Source organism: Lepisosteus platostomus, chromosome 10, assembly GCF_059453375.1.
Source record: "Lepisosteus platostomus isolate fLepPlt1 chromosome 10, fLepPlt1.hap1, whole genome shotgun sequence".
Taxonomy (NCBI): Eukaryota; Metazoa; Chordata; class Actinopteri; order Semionotiformes; family Lepisosteidae; genus Lepisosteus; species Lepisosteus platostomus.
The window spans coordinates 2507483-2527131 of record NC_142620.1 but is presented as its reverse complement, the minus strand read 5'-3'; the positions used below and the strand labels follow the sequence as shown (position 1 = coordinate 2527131).

The 19649-nt window shown below is 38.5% G+C and overlaps 1 protein-coding gene across 41 annotated transcripts in view; it reads right to left on the bottom strand.

The window, feature by feature from the left end:
* The window catches only part of LOC148653013 (neurexin-3a), a 386386-nt gene that overhangs the window by 32813 nt on the left and 333924 nt on the right, over positions 1-19649 (bottom strand). For all 41 annotated transcript variants that reach the window (XM_088647457.1, XM_088647475.1, XM_088647430.1 and 38 more), the window contains 2 exons: positions 17691-17780; positions 15451-15758 (listed from right to left, as the gene is read on the bottom strand). In XM_088647457.1, the coding sequence (XP_088503583.1) occupies positions 15451-15758; positions 17691-17780 (398 nt within the window). The remainder of the gene's footprint in view (positions 1-15450; positions 15759-17690; positions 17781-19649) is intronic.

Here is a 19649-nt window from a genome sequence, read left to right as displayed (position 1 = left end):
AGCTAAATACCCTGTACTGAAGATACAACACCACAAGATCCTGTTTGCCCCATTACCGCTACATGGTGTCAAAGAGACAGATTAGGTTTTCAAGCAGGGTGAAATAAACTAACGTCAAAGGAAATTATTTCTCTTCCCATCTAGGTTGCTTTTAAATGACAGTTGGTAATGCAGACATCAATCTCACACGACCAGATCAGAGATTCAGTCTATTGAATTTTTCACTGCAGAGCATTATGAAAACATTAGAAAAGTAAAAAAAAAAAAGAATCAGCCATCCTATTCAGAAAATGTAGTTGCTGGACATCTGTGTTTAATACTGGTTCTATTGTTCCTGCAGATTAAAATCTTTAATTAGCTAGAAGTCAGTGAAAACATAAACGCTAGACAATAACAGGTGTTTATACAACTTCATGTCAACCAACATATTTAAATAAACATAGGTTTAGCCATGGAGCCTAACTGCACATTTACTGCACATTTAAATATATTTATTCGTATTTTCTGCAAATTGGATGAAAATGTTAATATTTTGGACAAAAAGCAAAAAAGCAGTTTGTCCTAAACGAAGTTAAACTATTGTCCTAAACTGGGAAATAAATCTGCTTAAGTTATAATGAAGTCTTAAAAGGTTATACATGTACAGTAGCAGAAGAGCTCAATGAAAAATGAGATAAGCAAAATTTCTGTTTTCCAAGCTCCACTAAACAAAATGTAGTCATTTTTCACAATAACTGTTCATCCTAAAGCATTTGACACTCCAATCTGTAAGACTGCATTATGCATTATCATATTTGTTATTAAATAAAAATGTTTCACACTTTGAAATAGAATATTTTGATTTAGGGTTTTTTTTATTAAGGTTTGCAAGAATTTTTCAGGACTTGGAGCAGCTTAGGTTTCGAAAGCTACTGTGGTTAATGGATTTTAAATCAATTTGCTTTGAACTTTTGTACTTAAGCCACATACTGTACTTCCCTTACAGCACCAATTTCTGAAGTTATTTCCTACATACTGTAAAGTGGAAGAATGCAAAAAACAAAACTGAGACATGAGACAATTACGGTGAAATCTGTAAACCTGTAAAACACAACGGAACTCAGTTGAAACTCTCAAGTATTAAAAAACACACAGCTATTAGAAATGTTGCCTCACGCCGGGCAGTTACAGTATAACTTGAGTTTCTCTACGATGAAACTGAGCACATTTCAGGAAAACAACAGGCAGAACAAGTGTGCAAAGCAATGAGTGCCGTTTGTCTGGAAGTGCCTGCTCGCTCATCGCTGGCAGTTAGAAGTGGTAGATGCTATGGTGCATTTCAATAAATCAGGTGTTATGTTCCAAAGACCTGCTGGCTCTGCCCATGCTTAATATTCCTTATCTCCTGTGGTAGTCAGCACCTTCTGAAACATATCACTTTTCCACACCACATGGGCTTCTACAAACCGCCCTAGAAAGTAATTGGATTTTAAATGGAACTCAGGAAAAATATTAATCTTTATTGTAATGTTGTAGTAGCACATTTTGCTGACACTTTTTTTTCCGTCAGATCATATTTTAGTCATAAATGAACTGTTTACTGTAACTTGTAAACTATCACAGGATTTTCTATTTCAAAGGGCTGCCTTAGTCTAAAGTGGATGCCCCCTTCTTTACAGATGCATTGCTAAGGGGCATTTCTGAGATGATGGAGGGACTGAGCACCTGAGAAATTTCAGTGATCAGCAAAGATTTAATAAATGGAGGTTTTAGAATTATCCAGTCTGTGCTATAATTGCACAGAAGGCTAGAATCAAATGTGATGTGTCACAAGCCAACATTAAAAATGTAAAAATTGGTCATAAAGTTTTCTGATTTCATCATTTTTCATGAGAATGCTTTTGTGGAGAAATTACTATGTATTTTGAGGTATGCTGACTGGAGACTAAGACAGTAATTTTAAACCCAAGTACAGGTATTGGATCACAGTTTTTGCTTTGCATGCATACAGCTTAGATAATACAATATAAAGCATAAATATTTTTCATATTATGCTTTATACTACTCTGGGTTTTTGGAAACAACAATCATTAATCAACTAAAAAAAATGCAAAATGCCTCACACCAGCACTGGTGAGCTGAGGACAACACACACACCTTCTCTGCACAAAGTCCGTAACATCCTTATCTTGATCATACAGACACATCTGACATCTGACATCTGATACTCACTCACAAGACCGCATTTACCTGTAGAGCTGCTCAGCAGTAGAGTCATGCTTGACTTCTCAGTATCTTAAAAAGTCATACCTTGACTTGTTATTAAGGGATTCATATACCAAGTCTAAGAGTCTAAGATTTTGAATCTGAGCAAGAAATCCACTGTCAATGTATCACACATGAACTTTAACATACAGCACACAATAATTTATCTGGCTTACTTACATCTCTACCATTTTACACAGGTAAGTATTTTGCTGGAAAAATGGGGATGAAATACTGTACATTGCTCAAGGAGAGACTTTGACTGAACCTGCAATTCTTCAGTCAAGAGTCCAGAATCCTGACCACTGCACCACAGAGCTGCCTTAACGGGTATCACAAGCTTAAATAAAATATGATGAAGTTACAGTAAGTAAAGAATTTAGGTAAAGATTTTTTTTTCTTGGTGGAGGTAAAAGTGTTTTCATTTTGTTGAAAAGAGAACAAAATGATCTCACAAAGAAAATCAAAGAAAACTTGATTAAAAAAACAGGCTGCATCTCTTGCTGTCTAAACGCTTGTGAGAGCTTCAGTATTAAGAGCTGATTTAGCAGCAGTCTTATGTTTTTTACTGCTCTATAAATTGACACATAACACTTTTACAGTATGTTGTAAAAGAATGTTAAATTAACACATTACATCATTCTCACAGTTCCATTTCTGAAAGCCTTCAGATCTCAAGCAAGAGGTGAGACCTGGAAACATGGTTTTTGTCTTTCCTGTGACTCGTTCTGACATAAAGACAAGGAAGAAAGAGACCGATACCTTGGAAACTAAACATTAAAAAATTTCCTTCTCGAGCTCAAGAGGACAATGCAGCTACAGAGCTCTGCTTCTCCCACAGCAATGCGGAAAACAACTGAAAGGATGCACTGAAAGGATGCACTATCAAGAATTTGATCTGTTAAATGTCAGACATATAATTCATATAATATGACATACTGTGGGTCAAGCATTTATGGGAAATACAGCTTTTAATTTATTTGCTGTGTAGCAGCAAGGTATATTATTACACCTAGAATTAAGTGTTAATAAAGATTTATGACAAGGCAACTGTGTATCTGTGGGCTTCTCTGTAAATGCAGAGAATTGTGGTTAAAAGGCCCCTCTGATAAGAGACATCACAAAGTCTAATGATAAACTGTATAGTGGAGATGGACTCCAGTGAGTCTGTACTTTAAACAGACAGGTCCATGGTCACCGTCTCACTGTCCTTCACCGAAAAGAAGATATACCAGTGAAAGACTTGCAGGGTGGGTCCCAGGACTATACCTGATAATCACAAGCTGTGAGGATGTCGCACCTTAAAAGCTAGGACCCAACTCATTTTTGTTAACTCACTGGCTCCTCATCTCTCTCATACTAACCTGGCAATTTTACTATTTCAAAGAAGTGACTGCAAGCAGTTTGAACCAGAACCAGCTTCACAGGGTGGGAAACCTTAAGTCTTCTGTTCCATTCAAGTTAATCGCTAATAATCAAAGTGATTTAGCACTGGGGTCAATTAAGTAATTAGTGGCCTATTCATGAATTTGTGTAAGACTCAAAAGTCCTGTATTGGCACGGAATGGACGAGCCCAGACCAACCCCTCATGCACTCCCTGGTGTTTTGTGGCCACGCGATGACACAGCTCTGCACTCATACTACGTCAGTATCACAGGCGCACAGACACGGGGTGTGTGGATCGATTCTGCCTGGGAATGGATCGAGAGCTCACGGCTGTTCTCTTGTTTTTATTTTTCACACCTTGCTGAATGCAGATGAAAACTGACGGAGCACTGATGATGAAAAGAGGAGAAGGAACCTACTCGGAGAAAAACATTTAACACTGGAACCCACGAGAGAGATACTCAGAAGATGAAAGCCAAGGTTCTGTAATTTTCAAATTTCCCTTATTATTTGTGATGGCTTCAATTTTCTACAGGCGCAAAGAAAATGCTGGAACATAGTAACAATTGCATTTACTTTTTTTCCTGATACCATTTATACTACTTAAAAAACATTCTTGCCATTATCAGTTCACACAGACTGGCAGCATGTACAGTACCTATGCCTTTTTTCACAGCTAAAAGTAAAGGTCTATCCTAATCACTGTGGCGATTAGTTCACTAATCCAATAAACAAAAACAAGAAAGTACTGTTTGTCCCATCTGGTTGTGAGTTTAGGCTATTTCTCCACTAAGGTGCAAACACATAAGCCTAAAGTCCTGGTTAAATTGTAGGTGTCTTTATTGCACTTCTGACTTGCACAGTTTGACTTGTATTACACAGACACAGACCTGTAATAAGTATTAGTAATAATAGTCATAATAATCATAATAATAAGTAATAATCATTTGAGATCACTTTCGTTTTGCATTTCTTATTATTCAAACCTACGAATCTATTTAAAAACAACCCTTTGTCTGAAAAAAAAAATACAAAAGGAGCCACAGTCACTCTATGATATGGTGTAGTGATGAATCTGTCCACCCCCAGCTTCCTGTGCTCTGACGCGTTTTAGCCTCATGGTATGGTTTCTTCTCGGATGGACAAAATGGCCAGTGTGAAATGTGCTGCACTGCGAGGGCTGAGCTCCGACGTGCCACTGTGAAAAGGCTGCAAGAGAAACAGCAGCTGTGCTACATGCCCATAACTCTCCGCTAATCGTGAAGGAAGACGAAGGATAGAAAACAAGGTCTCTCTCTCTTCCAAAACACATGGAGTCACCATGATGACAAGCATTCACATGTCCAAAAACAACTTAAAACGCTGTAGGGCTAGAAAAGTGTATAGTGGGGCGTTGAGTCAGCCTGCATGCTACAAAGTCACAGTTGGAGGTAAGCCTCATGCTGAAAAGTAAAAAGATGAAAAAAACAACCTTTAGGTGTGGCGCTGACATCCACCAACCGAAACGTTTTCCTTTCCGTTTACTCTGCAGCAGGGGATTAACCCCTGCTTGCCCTGAGAACAGTAATCAAACACCTAACAAATCACCAGAACGGAGATGTTCAAAATTCGCTTCGAGTTCTTTGCACTTTTGCTGTAGTACAGAACGTGCAGCACCACCAGTGTTATTATTGGTAGCTCAACTTAAAGCCATGTGGCTGAAGCCTTTATACAAGACAATTGTTCCATCGGGTGATGAAGAATGAAGCCATAGAAGCTTTCAACTCACTGAAAAAACAGCATTTTGTACCTTTAATTAATGGCAGTCATGTCAGCTTACAAGACCTAAAATCACACCTGGGAAATAATATGTTTACAACTAAAAATTCACAGTTTTACTGTCCAATACATACAGAGACACTTAATTAACTATTATCACATAATTACATTATTATTTGTGCACTGTAACAGAGTTACTAAATCACAGTTTGTTTTGCTAAAACCTTTTGTCATGATTTACTGAAAGGCAGGTCTACAAAGCCCTTGCTGCAAAGACAAACTTTGACCATGACCACCGGTACAATGATCTTCATCTGGGGTTGTGACCAGAGGAGACTGGGGCACCGTGTTCATCTCCCAGAATTATTGTCAAGGACAGAGTGAAACCCCCTTAAAACTCACATATTTATCTCCGACCGGGAGAAAAGCATCGATTTTCTGCAGCCGGGGTTGTGGAGAGCAGTAAGGCAGGGCCCCTGGAAGTGATCTGTGCCTCTGGTCTCCCTCAGGTTTGGGTGTTTAACACTCTCTTTGCGTTGGGAGTCCAGGTGAGGGATTGATGGCTTCATCAGCACACATCAACGGGACTTTGTTCATCCCACTATGCACACTTACCCAGCCTTAACAAGCTGCACACAAGGCATTGTTTTTTCTGTCAAGCGTTTTCTATAATTAGACCGACAAATGCACCTCGGGATGATATTTATCTCTCTGCTGGTGAGAGCAAGCCGCTGTGGCTGGGAAGGTCAATAAAAAAGACTCCTTAAATAAATTCTATTCTTGTCAAAAATAAAGCGTGCAAACGTCCCGGTGGTCTGCACTGAGCTCAGGTACGACCAGCTAGGATTTCTGAAGCTCCACATCTAATCCAAAGACACTTCTGCAAAACTATTAATGAGAGACAAAAGCCAACTCAAAGGACGATGAATGAGCAGTGCTCTCCCAGTACAAAATGGCCTGTTAGTAAATTATTATCTTCCTGCACCAATTCCCACATTGTATATATCTAACTAACTGACATATAAGCTATACTGTAACTCAAAGGCCAGATCTGATATTTCTGTAGGTGTAACTTGCTTTCCTATTAAAGACCCAATGTTCCTCTGTTCATTATACAATTTTGGATTGTTCCAACCACAGCTATTGTACTTCTGGAGTAGCAGATATAGAAAATATATTTTCTATATCAAATTTAACAAATGGGCCAACAAGAATGATGTAATGTGGGATCTTTTGTGAAAACAGTATAAAAAATGTAAGGAGTTATCATTATTTTTAAATGATTTAGTTTCAATGTTATATTATTATAATGAATATTATAATTAAGTAAAGCAATAGGTGCAAAGCAGGCTACAAAAATACATTATTTTATATCATAAAATAAAAAAATCAGTTCAATATTTTGTTTTGATATTTTTAGCATATTAATGGTGGACACGGTAGTGAAGGAAGCAGAGTGAATACAGATGTAAACTACATTGAAAGCATTGCAATATTTTAATGAATCAAATGTTTTTAAAGTTAAAAAAGGGCACATCATGTTCACAGTGCTATAAAATGATTGTGACAGCTATGCACAGTAACATGAATGCAAATACTGAAAACCTGTTTACTGATCATGTATGAATGAATTAAGCCAGAAGGCAAACACTAGCAGCAGCTTGTTGACCTAACGTTGACTAACTAACCTGACTTAGATTACTGCACAATGAGCAATTCCCTCACTACTGCCACTGGGAAATAAGCAAAACATATTTTTTTCCAAATATATGTATGAATTACATAACCAAAAATAATGAAGAGGAAAAGTGATTTATAGACAAAAAATAGTCTTTTGTTGTCTAAAAAGAGAGAAAGTGCCCCAATTTAAAGCATGAAGACATACTGAAGAGATGAGAGATGGGTATATTGGGTCCCAGTTTTTACATATTACTTGAACACTATTTATTCCTTTTTTGCAGGTTAGTGATTTTCTAAGTAATATCAGGTTCTTAGTATGTGCATGGATAAACACTTTCAGCTCTATCGATTCTTTGCAGTGTGTTAAAACAGCAAGAAAAGAGAGAGGAAAATAAAAGAGTTAACTGCAATATTAGTCATTGTGCTAGAGGGACATGATCAAAGGCTGCATAAACTATTAAATGGATAAAAAAAGTGGTGCAAGAAGAGCCGAAAGCAGACTGGGAGATGGGTCTCACAGTGCTATCTAACGTTTCTCACATTGAGTGTGTGACTGAAAGCATCTGTGGGTGTCCAGGAACTGGAAGCAAGAAATTCTGGAATTTCATGTCCTTTTCTCAGCTGACTTGGTAATACTATATACTTTCCTAACAAGCCTGCAGTTATTAAGATGCAAAATAAAATCTGGTTCAGTTGTTATCCGTTACCAAATGTGTGTGACCTCTCGGGTTCTTATGCTTAAGGCCAAATACCAAACTGACATTGTGGCACCTTTTACTGAATAATCTGCAGCACTTCCATGACAGGCACATGCATATTCATCGGATATTGATCTGATTTTATCTCGAGTGAGCTGCTCTCATCACTCCCAAACTTTCCACCACCTGAGAATTAACAAGAAATGTCCGGAAGAGAACTCTGGATCAATGAGCTACTTACTACTAGCTCTGAGCTCGGCTAGATCAGTAAAACAGCCTCCTCTCGTTTGTAACCATCCATATGTTCTGAAGACTCTGATTAAATCAAAACCTTCACCCTCTTAAAAAAATATAAGGAAGGACACAGCATCAAGCAAATCAAGCAAAATAACAACTTAATGGATTTGAGATTTAGGAAAATGAACTACTGTAGCGCTTAAAATATGAAAACCAATCCATCCAATATGCGCAGCTCTTAAGAACTGTTTGGTGTTAGTACCACATGTTATGCTTTCAATATGATTTCTTCACGGAGTGCGCTGTGTTTGTCTTGGCACTTTTGTTTAATTTGCATAATGTTTGTTCATGTAAGTAAAACAGTGTTCTTTCACTTGGATAAAATGCATTACTGATTCTCCAGACCAGGTATTATCCCTTTGAGATTAGCAGTATTGGAAATTTCTAAGTCCCTTGGAGGATATTATTAATAAAAGAGAGATGTATGTGTCAGGGCCTGGAGTTCTACTGCTGTAATGCAATACAACAATTTTCACCTTCTGGGACCTCAACTAGATACCGGTGGAGAACAAATAAAGAGGAAGGTCAAAAATAGCTCTGTCTCAGGGTCAGGAAACTAGCAGGACTCCAAACAGCATCACATTCACCTTCCTTTCCGGGTTTGTAAGGGTTGTAAATACTGTGAAACCTGAATGTTTCGATCTCATTGTGCTCCTGCATCTGATAGTTGATAAGACACAAGCAAAGTGCTTAAAATGCCATCAGAAAAGTAGAGTTCAAACACAGACAAAGAAGGGGTTTTAACAGCAGACAGTTTTAAACAAGACCCCTGAAGCCAGGGATTACGACATTTGTATGGAATAAAGAAAAAAACATGCAGGGTTGACCGATCTAATCCGTTTACTGAAACATTACCAAAGTGATCAATCAGCTATAAAAAATCAGATCAGCAGGGTGTAACGCATAAACAATATTCCTATCACCTCAGCAAAGTTTATTGAATGAGCTTCAGGAATGTGAATTTGACAAAACCTCTACTACTATTCAACAAAGTCCAACAGAAATGCTTATCTTAAATATTCTGTACTCAATTCTCCTGCCTTCTAGCTAATACAGCTGCCTATTAATGTCCGTGTTCACAGCTTGAAGTCAATTTAACCGGTTATCATCACAAAACCTTGACAGAATTAGAAAGTCTTCTAGACCAGCTTTGCTGTTGAAGCCAATGCCCTGGGTTCTTTCAGTAATAGGCAGGTTGAGATTCTCAGATCCATTAGTTACAAGCAACCAAACATCCTGCATGGGCTGAATGGCCTCTTCTTGTTATCTTATGAAGATGGAGAGACCAATAGCTGACCAATGCAGAAGACACAACTGCTTTTGAAACCTATGTGTGGGAAGAACTATGGACCTTGACTAACCTGTTATCGTAGTAGGCAGCTCTGTATCCTTCTATTCATCTTCTAGTGCTGGCATACGTGTACTTAATGCTGCAGTGAGCTTTGTGTTGTGGAATTTCACTGAAACTAAACTTGGAAAAAACAATCAGACATCCTTTGGTACCAAAATGGAATGGGTTGTCTGAATAATGAAGCAGTGTACCATACATATGTTGATCTTTTCATTTTAATGTAAAAAATTATTCAGATACTTGCCTGCCACCTACTCCCACACAGATTATATATTGCCCAGAGTCAACTGTCTTCTAATTAAATTTACAATCCATTTTCTGCTGTAGACACAGAGATAAGAGTTCTGTTGTTTTCACAATGTTACATATAATACAGCTTTTCATAAGTCATTAAAACATACTATACCCGCTGTGGGCATCACAGAACGACGGAGCCCAGCTGAAACCTAATGCAGAAAGGCAAGCTGTGATTTACATGTTCCTCCAATTTTTTCAACAACTACCAGAACATGAAGTCCTAACAAGAGACCCTCAGGTTGTGCAGCATCATTATTATAGTATAGATTTAAATAATCTGAACTAAGTGCAGTGAGGAAGATGCAAGAACAATTTTAAAATACATTATTTCATTCAGTGATTTTAAAGATGATCACACATATTCTAAATACACGAAATGCAGTTCAATATGCACCTCCCATATTTTGCACTGGATACTTTTGGAAAAAGCCTTGGCTCAATCTCTGTGATGTCAAGGTGAGCAGATTCAGGATCCGGGTGCACTCACAGCACTACAAAGTGTATCCACTACTTAGCTTAAGGGAAGCTTCCTAAGATTTTGTTTCCTATTGCATTCATTAATTTCCTTAAGTAAAACAAAAGAGCATATATATTGCATATATATACAGTATATATATACATGGAGGACTCCCCCCTTTGGCTGTTTTCCACCAGTCGATAATTTCATTAACCAATGCACCAATCAAGTGTCACAAATGTAATCCCTCCCTCTTAAGGGCGCTCCGGCTCTTTCACATTTTAGTTGATTTTGTGCACCTGCTCCCTGTTCCAGCCCACCTTAAAAGCCAGACGCTCACTCTGTTCCGGGCTCTGCATTGGAACACGGACACCCGGAGGCCCGCCTACCACCGGGTCGCCCTACGTCCACGGCTCGAGGGCACAGGCCTCCTATCGGCGTCCCGAACCAGCCGAGTCCGGGACTTGGAGCGCCTGGTCCCGTTACCCCTTTTATCTCCCCGGCCTTTGCTGGATCCCGCTCCGGTTTTTAACTTTGTCAAGTCTGTCTTGGATTGGATCACCCGGCTCTGGACTTTTGCCTGCTCTGGATTTCCCTTCGGACTCCCCTTGGACTGTTTGCCTGGGCCACTCCCCCCCGAGCACCTGCGCACCTTCGTCACGCCCCCCTGTTCGTCTACCAGCCCAGTTCCTCGTCTCCTCCCCGTGTCTGTTCACTTCCTTCCAGAAGTGTCCTGTCCTGTCCTGCATAGGGTCCTGAAAATGCTTCGTAACATCAAGCTCCCAAGGCACTCTCTATACCCAGCAAACACAGGTCCAACCTCACCCAAGGAGAAATTCAGGCAATCCAGTCTATCCACAACAGAGATGATATCGTCATCAAACCAGCGGACAAAGGAGGTGCTGTTGTGGTATGACGTAAGGACCTACATATCTTTAAAGCCTCTAGACAACTAACTAACACTTCTGCCTACCTCCCTCTCCAACAGGACCATACCACTAACTACCAAAAGGAAGTGGTATCCACCATCTTATCCTATCTTATCAGCAGTAAAGAGATCCTCAAGGAGGTGAACTGGCTCATCATTGAACATCCCCAGGTATCTCAATTTTACCTCCTCCCCAAAATCCACAAACTGGACACCCCTGGATGCCCCATCGTATCAGGATGCAACTGTCCGACTACTTACATCTCGGCCTTTCTCGACAGCCTCATGAGACCGCTGGTTGAAGGTCTTCCCTCATACATCAAGGACACCAAGCATGCCCTCCAACTTTTTAATGATTTCCAATTTCAGGGCCCCGAATGCTACATTTTTACCATTGACATCACATCTCTTTACACCGTCATTCCCCGTAGTGATGGCCCTACAGCCCTCAAGCACACACTGGACAAATGCACAGTGCTTGACCCACCCACCCACACTCTGGTACGCCTTGCAGAATTGGTTCTCACACTGAATGCTTTCTCATTCAATAACCTTTTTATCAGCAGGTTATTGGAGTTGCCATGGGCACCAGAATGGTGCCAAGCTATAGCTACCAGCTATGCCAATATTTTTCTCGGCTGTGTAGAAGAACGCTTCTTCACTTCCTACACTGGCTTTGTCCCTGACCTCTTCAAGCGATACATCGATGACTGCATCGGTGCCACCACATGCTCTAACGACCAGCTTGAGCACTTTCTGCATCACTTCACCAACTCCCACCCATCCCTCAAATATACAGTTAACATATCTTTCACTACTCTTCCGATTCAAGACATCAACTTCTCCATTAACTATCCGACTCTCTACTTCGGTCTATTACATTCCCACTGATTCACACAACTATCTCCTGTATAGCTCATTTCACCCCAAACACACTAAAAACTCTCCTTTTCTCACAGTTCCTTTGGCTACGACGGCTCTGCAGCGACGACATCAATTTCTAGAACCAAGCCCTCAAATGTACTCTTTTTCATCAACAGAGGATACCCTAGCAGTGTTATTGACAAGGCCCTTGGCCAAGCCAAAACCTCTCCTCACCTATCCTGACTTCACACCTCCTGATTGGCCGCCCTGTCTGTCCCCTGCTCCCTCCTCTCGCTCCTCCTCTCTCCCAGCTTTTGTTCTCCCGCTACATTACCTTTGCTTACTGCCCTATCTTTCTCACACCTGAAGAAGGCTCCATGGCTGAAAAGTTGTGTTTTCTCTCTTCTCTTTTCAGTATGGAATAAACGTATTACTTTTTCTTATATACGGTATATATTATACATATAACACACTTGCTTTACATTTGTTGATATCTAAATATTGCCATCCTTAAAACACTAACATACAGTATTTGCATTATGGAACAAGTAATAGGTTTATTCCATACTGAAAAGAGAAGAAAGAAAAACAACGTTTCGGCCGTGGAGCCTTCTTGAGGTGTGTATTATAGCAATGTATTTATAGGTTCATTATAGCAATGTATTTCTCTACACAGTACTGCATTGCTTACAGATGCTACGACTTCATTCGAAAACAATAGGGGTAACTGTTAAAACAGCTACAATTACACTGACGCTGTGATCACCCATTGCTGGTTTGAAAAAAAAAACATTTAAAGGCTTTTAGTATTTATATGGGTTTTTACCATAAGGCCATGCTTAGCATGCTACTAGATCTATAGAAAACGAGGATATGTTTGGTGATCTTAGATTTAGAAATGAAAGGATAAGTGATGGCAATTTTTTATTTTATGATACTATATAGCTTTATTGTAGTGCTACACAAACACGGGCATTGAATGCCAGAACCATTCAAGAACACGAATAGTTTACACAGACACATTTTTTCAGCTTGAGAAATTCCAATTATCTTTCCTTTTCTACTCCTTGTATTGCCTGTTCCAGCGACTGTATTTATCTCTGTGGCCCTGGAATGGCAAAGCAAATTTTTTCCCCTCTTCTTGGGTGGATGTTCTGTGGAGTTATTGCTTTAATAAAATGACCACTGAGTGTGTTTGTTCCTGAGTCCCTATGAAATGTCCGGTGTAATTATATTTTGCTAAACCAGTGACATTTATTGGCTTACAGTGATGGTACGTTTTAAAAGCAGTCTGTTTTGCTGCTGCACATACAGTACAGCATGAGACTTACAGACCCTTACAAAGTGATTTTATTTCCTTTGGGTCTTCAGCAGCTAAACTGACAAATTCTGAATTAATGTGAGCACTAGGGGTCTAGTTCTGCAAATGCTGTATCTAAGTAACGTTTTCATAGTTTTTAATTTAATTGTACTCACCGTGTGTGCACTTATTGTACATGTATATTCAAATTGTACTGGCAATAAAAACATTTCAAAAGGCTGACAAAGGATATACTAGCCAATCTTTGAAATTAATGCCACTGAGAAAGCATAATTAAATTCAATGGACTGAATACTTGAAGATTAGGATCATTCAGAGTACAATAGTGTATTGGCTTTATACATGTTTTCTTATGCTTACTACACTATTGGAAACAAATTTCACACTTTGCTCAATAAACACTTTCAAAAGGCAAAACGGTTCAATCATTAAGTTAAGCTCCTTTAAGAAGCAAAATCTACAAAATCTATTAGTTACCCCTGTGCTGAAGCACGTGAAGTAGTGTTTTGTGTAGTATTTTGTGAGTTTTGCATAAATCTTGATTTTCCAAGGCTGTTTTAAGAATTATGTTTAAGTTTGCCTTTTAAAATATGCCCCCACACTAACTCCGTAATCTGTTACAAAACGTTTGTCTTGGGCGGAATGTACCCTTAGTTACAAAGCGTCATGTAAATAATGTCGTACAGTCCTAGGGACCACTTCACTGTAACTATAGCTATTGACACACACAAGGAGGCAAAGCCTTTTAAAACCAGCAAAAAAAGCAAGCAATTGAAGATTCATTCTGTAGTATTAAAGCTACCATGTGATTTCCCTAGAAATAACACTGGAAAACAAGGATCAATGATATGTGGGCAATCCAAAATGATCCCGGAGAATAAAAATGAAATATTGGTTGCTGTTTACCACACAAAATCACATTAGATTAGAAAGGAATATTGCACTATTTTTTAAATCTGAAATAGAAAAAAGACTGGGTATACTTTTTTCCCTGTTTTATTTTTTAGAAGCAGTGGAAAAATATTTCTTCACAGACGTGCGATGGCTTTATTTCACCTAGCTCTAAAGAGGCCTGGTTGTGTTGCAATAACAAGAAAGTGAAAAGCAAAATAAAAAAATGCTGTGTATATAGTTTACTTTAATAAAAACTGGAAATGTCTGATTGTACTTGTGGTTGTGAAATAGTATCTTACATTTCATCTACCGATTATGTCTACATCTATAGCTATACTTTGAAGAAAGCAACGCATTTAAATTAAATTTAAAAATGGATGTGCCAAACCAAAAGGCTTAAGTGACATAGTTAGTGCAGCCCATACATTTATAAACTGGAGCTCTGCTCTTTAAACTGAAGTCTGTCTTCACAATTTTAGTTGACCTTAACTAAAATTAGATGCAAGCACCTGTTACCCAGCGCAGCTCATTTTAAACATTCATGAGCTGCTTTGCATATGCAAGCTAGAATTCTTCCTTATTTGTTAGTAATATATGAATATTATCCTAAGGCGTTTTATCTCTAATGGCAAACTCTACTTGAATTGTGCAGATTTCTGTTATGATTTCTGTTTTTGTTCTCACTCAAAATAGGTTCTGCGTCCACCAGTATTTCCCACCTGAATCAGAGTCGTTAAGCACGATTTAAATAAAGCCAGACATGAGACTGAAAAACACACTTTACTTCAGGGGGATGGGGGTGGTTTCCATTAACTTTCCCGTTTGTTAACCTGACAGCAATGGACTGTAACCCACATTACAGATGTGCACGTTCCTGCTATGCTGTGTACTGTAACTGAGGACTCTAGAGAAACAGACAGCCAGTGTGCCAATATACAGTAGGATTTGAGATTTTTTTAGGCGTACCCATGGTTTTGTCAAGTCTGAGTCTCGGATTTACTTTGGTACATGTAAGTCTGCTGGATCATTTTCCATGTCTCTGCTGGCTCACAGTGCTTTTCCAGTGGAATCACTGCCCTCTGCTCCATGACATGTTACTGAGCTATAACACCTTAAACCATTTATGCCAGACTACCTGTTATCATTCCCTGCAGCCCCTCTGTCACCAGACCACCTCTGTTCTAATGCTCCCTGCTCACCCTGGTCTGCTGGGTTTTACGGGCTTGTATCTGCAGGAAGCAGGAAGCAGGAAGCAGGAAGTGCGGGGACCATACCTGGATGGTGGGGGGAGACCGGTGCTTTCTGGTGGTCGTGGTGGACATGGTGGTGGTCGTCTCGATAAAGGTGGTTGACATTTCTGGAGGTACGGAGGTCGTTGTGGCTGATCCGTGGACAGAAGGAACATCGCCCACTAGTCTGACACTCCCATTGATTTTTATATTGGGGTTGTTTTCAGCGGCCATGTTCAGCACCTTGAGACCATTGTAGTACAGGCCAGAGAGCTGTCCCTGGTAGGGTCTCTTTCGGTCATTGCCTCCAATGGTTATAGTTGCCTGGGTGTTGAAGATCGTCAGCTGCCGGCCTGGGAAGGACAAGAAATAAAAAAGGGATACAAAATATTAAACAGCGACAACATCACAACTTTCTAGTTTTCATCTGGGTACAGATAGTTTAATCAACAATAATGGTCTCTTTAAGCAATTAAAGCTAAGCTGATATTTACATGTGTTCCATGATTCTGCAGATAGAGTGAATGTTTTCACAACAGTAAATTACATAGCTCATCTCTCTTTTACTGTTGTGAAAACAGTTGTGTAGGCTTCTGTAAGTGAAGGATGTTTCTAACGGAGCACTTTTTTAATCGTGCTACAGCTTTTTTTTCCCTCTCCTTGAAAATCTATAATCATCAAAAATGAGGAGCTGAAGACGCTGTAATCAAAGGCCAGAGACTAAAACAAGTAGAGATTGAGATTCTTAAAGGCATAATTTTGCTTAAAAACCTTGACCCAAACAGCAGGCTGATATCTGTGAGAGTCGATAATTCTGTTTGAGGGGCAGCAGCCCTGCCACAGAGTCAGATCACAACATCTGGTCGAAGGCAGACATCTTACGTTATCTTGGCCTAAAGGTCATCATTTTGAGAAATCATAATTATGGGTTCTCAAGAAAAAGACAGAATGGTCAGTTAAAGGTCACATTTTTATGTTCTGTTCCAAATTACACCTTTGGGGGCACTTTAGTGAGATCATGGATTAAACACAAGCCCATAAATCTTTTAGCACTGACATACTAAAGAAATAGTATGTCAGTGAAAGAAATTGGTAGGCAACATTAAAAAGACGTAAAAAAAATGTTACCTTGTGATCTGAAAGGGAGGGTTGATCAATGCAGAGATTCTATGAAAGAGGTCAAATCTAACCTATTTGCTAAGCCCATTTCCTAGTACCTGTTTGCTAAAAGGCTAATCACACTTGTTTTTCACATTTTGCATCTCATCTACTGTACTGCACAGTAAAAACCAGGGTTATTTGCTGTCGGTTTACTAGACTTGGGTGGAACATTTCTGCATGTCTGTCTGTGATGTACTTTAGTTGGGCTCTACAAAAGCGTGCTTTCAGGGGTGGGCAGCACTGCTAGGTGATGTACACATTTAACAGATGCAATGGATGGCAAATTAGTCTGGTTGCCTTTTAGCAAAATCCGTGCAGATGAATATACTGAAATTCAAAACACTGTAGATACTCCAATACCTTACTAAGCGGCATGCTTAATAAAACTGTCATGTGACACATTTCACAACTCAATTACATTTGGTATCAAATAAAAATTCACAGACATACACCACATAGCAAGTTGATTCATGCATGTAAGCATTTATAATGGGATTTGAAAATAGCTTTGTGTTTTAGAGATTGTTAAAGGGACTTTATAATCTACTTAGGAAGTTTAAGTAATGACCTTTAAATGCATTTTATAATGATATTAACCCATAATGGTAATTCATGCAGCATTCCCTCTAAGTATTATGCTCAGAAAAAAAAGACACATTTTAAGTAGAATAATTACTTCTGCATCAGAATCTCTGTTGACCTGTAAATTATTGACAGATCTACTTGTACACAGAATTGTACATGTACCTTAGAGGGAATGAATTATGACAGGCTGATTTTGTCTGGTTTGTTAAAAGTTAATTAACAAGTTTTAAATTAAATATTTTAAGCATGCTATAAATAGTTATACACCTGCTCATGCATAATTTATAGCACTGTATACATCTACGCAGTCCCAGTCCCTTTAACTGAGTTGGATGGAAATGCATTATAATGTGATTTAGACAACGAAACATAACATAAAACTACAATAAAACTGGAACAAAAATTAAAACATTCATTTATGAGTACGAAAAATGATTTTGGTTAACTGACATTTATTGCAGGCTTTATTAGTGTTTATTTATGAGGTAAAAAAACAAACAAAATAATCTGTCCAATTTTAAAAGTTTAATAAAGGTTACCTTTCTCTTGAAGCCATTCCTCTACGGGCCGGGTATATTTGAATGGGATTTTCTTATTTACCATTTGAAGACGCTCATAATCACTGCTGCCTTTAAAGTTTAAAAAACAGCTTGAAACAGTTGGCAAGGGCAATGGTTATTTAAGCACATTTTCCTTTGGAACAGTTTTTTAAACATTTTTATGAAAAAGTTTAGCCATCTTTTAAGCGAAGTTATTTATTACACTGGCATTTATATTTTCATTTTTTTTTCTCCTGAATTTGAAGACAATCTACATCTCCCTTACAGTACTGACTTCAGAAAGATTAAGTTTAATGAAAATTAAAATTTATGGCCCCTATTATTCAGTTCAATGGAGTAACATTCAAAAAGCTCATCAGCTGAAGTATTGGTGAGGTTCTCTTTGAGGTTGCAAGCAACGAAAATAAACATTTTTAAATGAAAGATTATATATTGAGGACATATTTGTTTCGGCATTAAGAATTTTTCAACAACCTCATCACCAAATCATTATGCAATCTACTTTTCTTTTGACAAAATGCTGCGCATATGTGATCTGAATATTTTAATGTTGCACGAAGATTTCAAGACAAGCCGTTACAGTATATTCAAAAGACTGACATTTTAAAATTTTAAAAAGTGCTATGCTGATCATAAAACGCAATGGTGTCTTTGCTGAATAGCATATGCCTTTTATCACAGAGGTCGGACAGGAAACAGCAAATCGAACAGCAATAGTGCATATAGATTTTGCACATAAAAAAGATATGATTTCATAGTTACATGTATAGAAACAATATATGTTCTAGACGTATAAATCAATAAAATATTAATCGTGTTTAAAATGAATGATAGCATTGGCCAGAACTGAAGAAAAAAGAGAGCGGGTTTAGTTCAGATAGGCCCTGGGTGTGTCAGAGATGGCCAAGATGACTGGATGGAAGCTGTGTGTTTTGGGTAGGCTTCCAGGCCCTGCTGTTCACCCAACAGTATAAAGTTGTACCACCAGAGAGGCGGCATCCGAGTACAGTAGGAATCACATACCAGCACAGGATGTGAACCAGTGCAGCACAAGGCCATGACAGGAAGGTAAGGCACTCAGGTGGCGCATACAGTACAGTACAGTACAGCCCAGCATGTGACTAGAGCAAGGGCCTCATTCTGTGTGTGGCACTGGCCCTCAGCCACAGACCTGTCAGAGGAAGCACACTGATGTACTGTACAGATTCACCCTGTTAATAATAATAACAATAATTATAACAACGAAAATGCAATATTTATTTATTATATTGAATGTCAACAACTGCCTACATACAAAAAATATGGGGTATAGATTTCTAAATTCTTATCCTATTACAGAATGCAGGCTTCACAAATGTTTGAATCAAACAACCCACACTCTGAATTCATACATCCATTTACTGTATGATAAATTGGAGAATTCGCTAAAAAAAAAACAGTTTCTAAACACTGAACAACACAGAATTGTAGGAATGCAGAAACAGTTCAGCAGAGATTTGAAATAGCCTTATACTACTGAAGGTGAAATAAGGTTTGTGCGAAATTATCTAAAAGAAATAGCAATTTACAGTATGTGGGTTGAAATAATCTGTGGTAAGTATGATATGCTGTATTTCAGCATATGAAACTTCACTAAATTGTTTTCAGCAAATAACACAAATTGAAAATAAATTAGAATTTACTAAACTAATTATTTATAAAACAGGCACAAATACTGATTTTGACTGCTTTGTGAAACATCAAAGGTTGCTGGAAGCCGAAATAGGTTGGAGAAAAATGTGATCACAAAGGACTAAGGGTTAATAAAAATTTAGCATGTTTTATGCCTTTGATCCAGTCAAGAGACTGTGAACATATTCACTGAGCCCCTATAGAGGAAGTAACTTCATCTCTTTAAAACTAAATATTGCCAGGAGGTGTAAATATGAGCTATCTGCT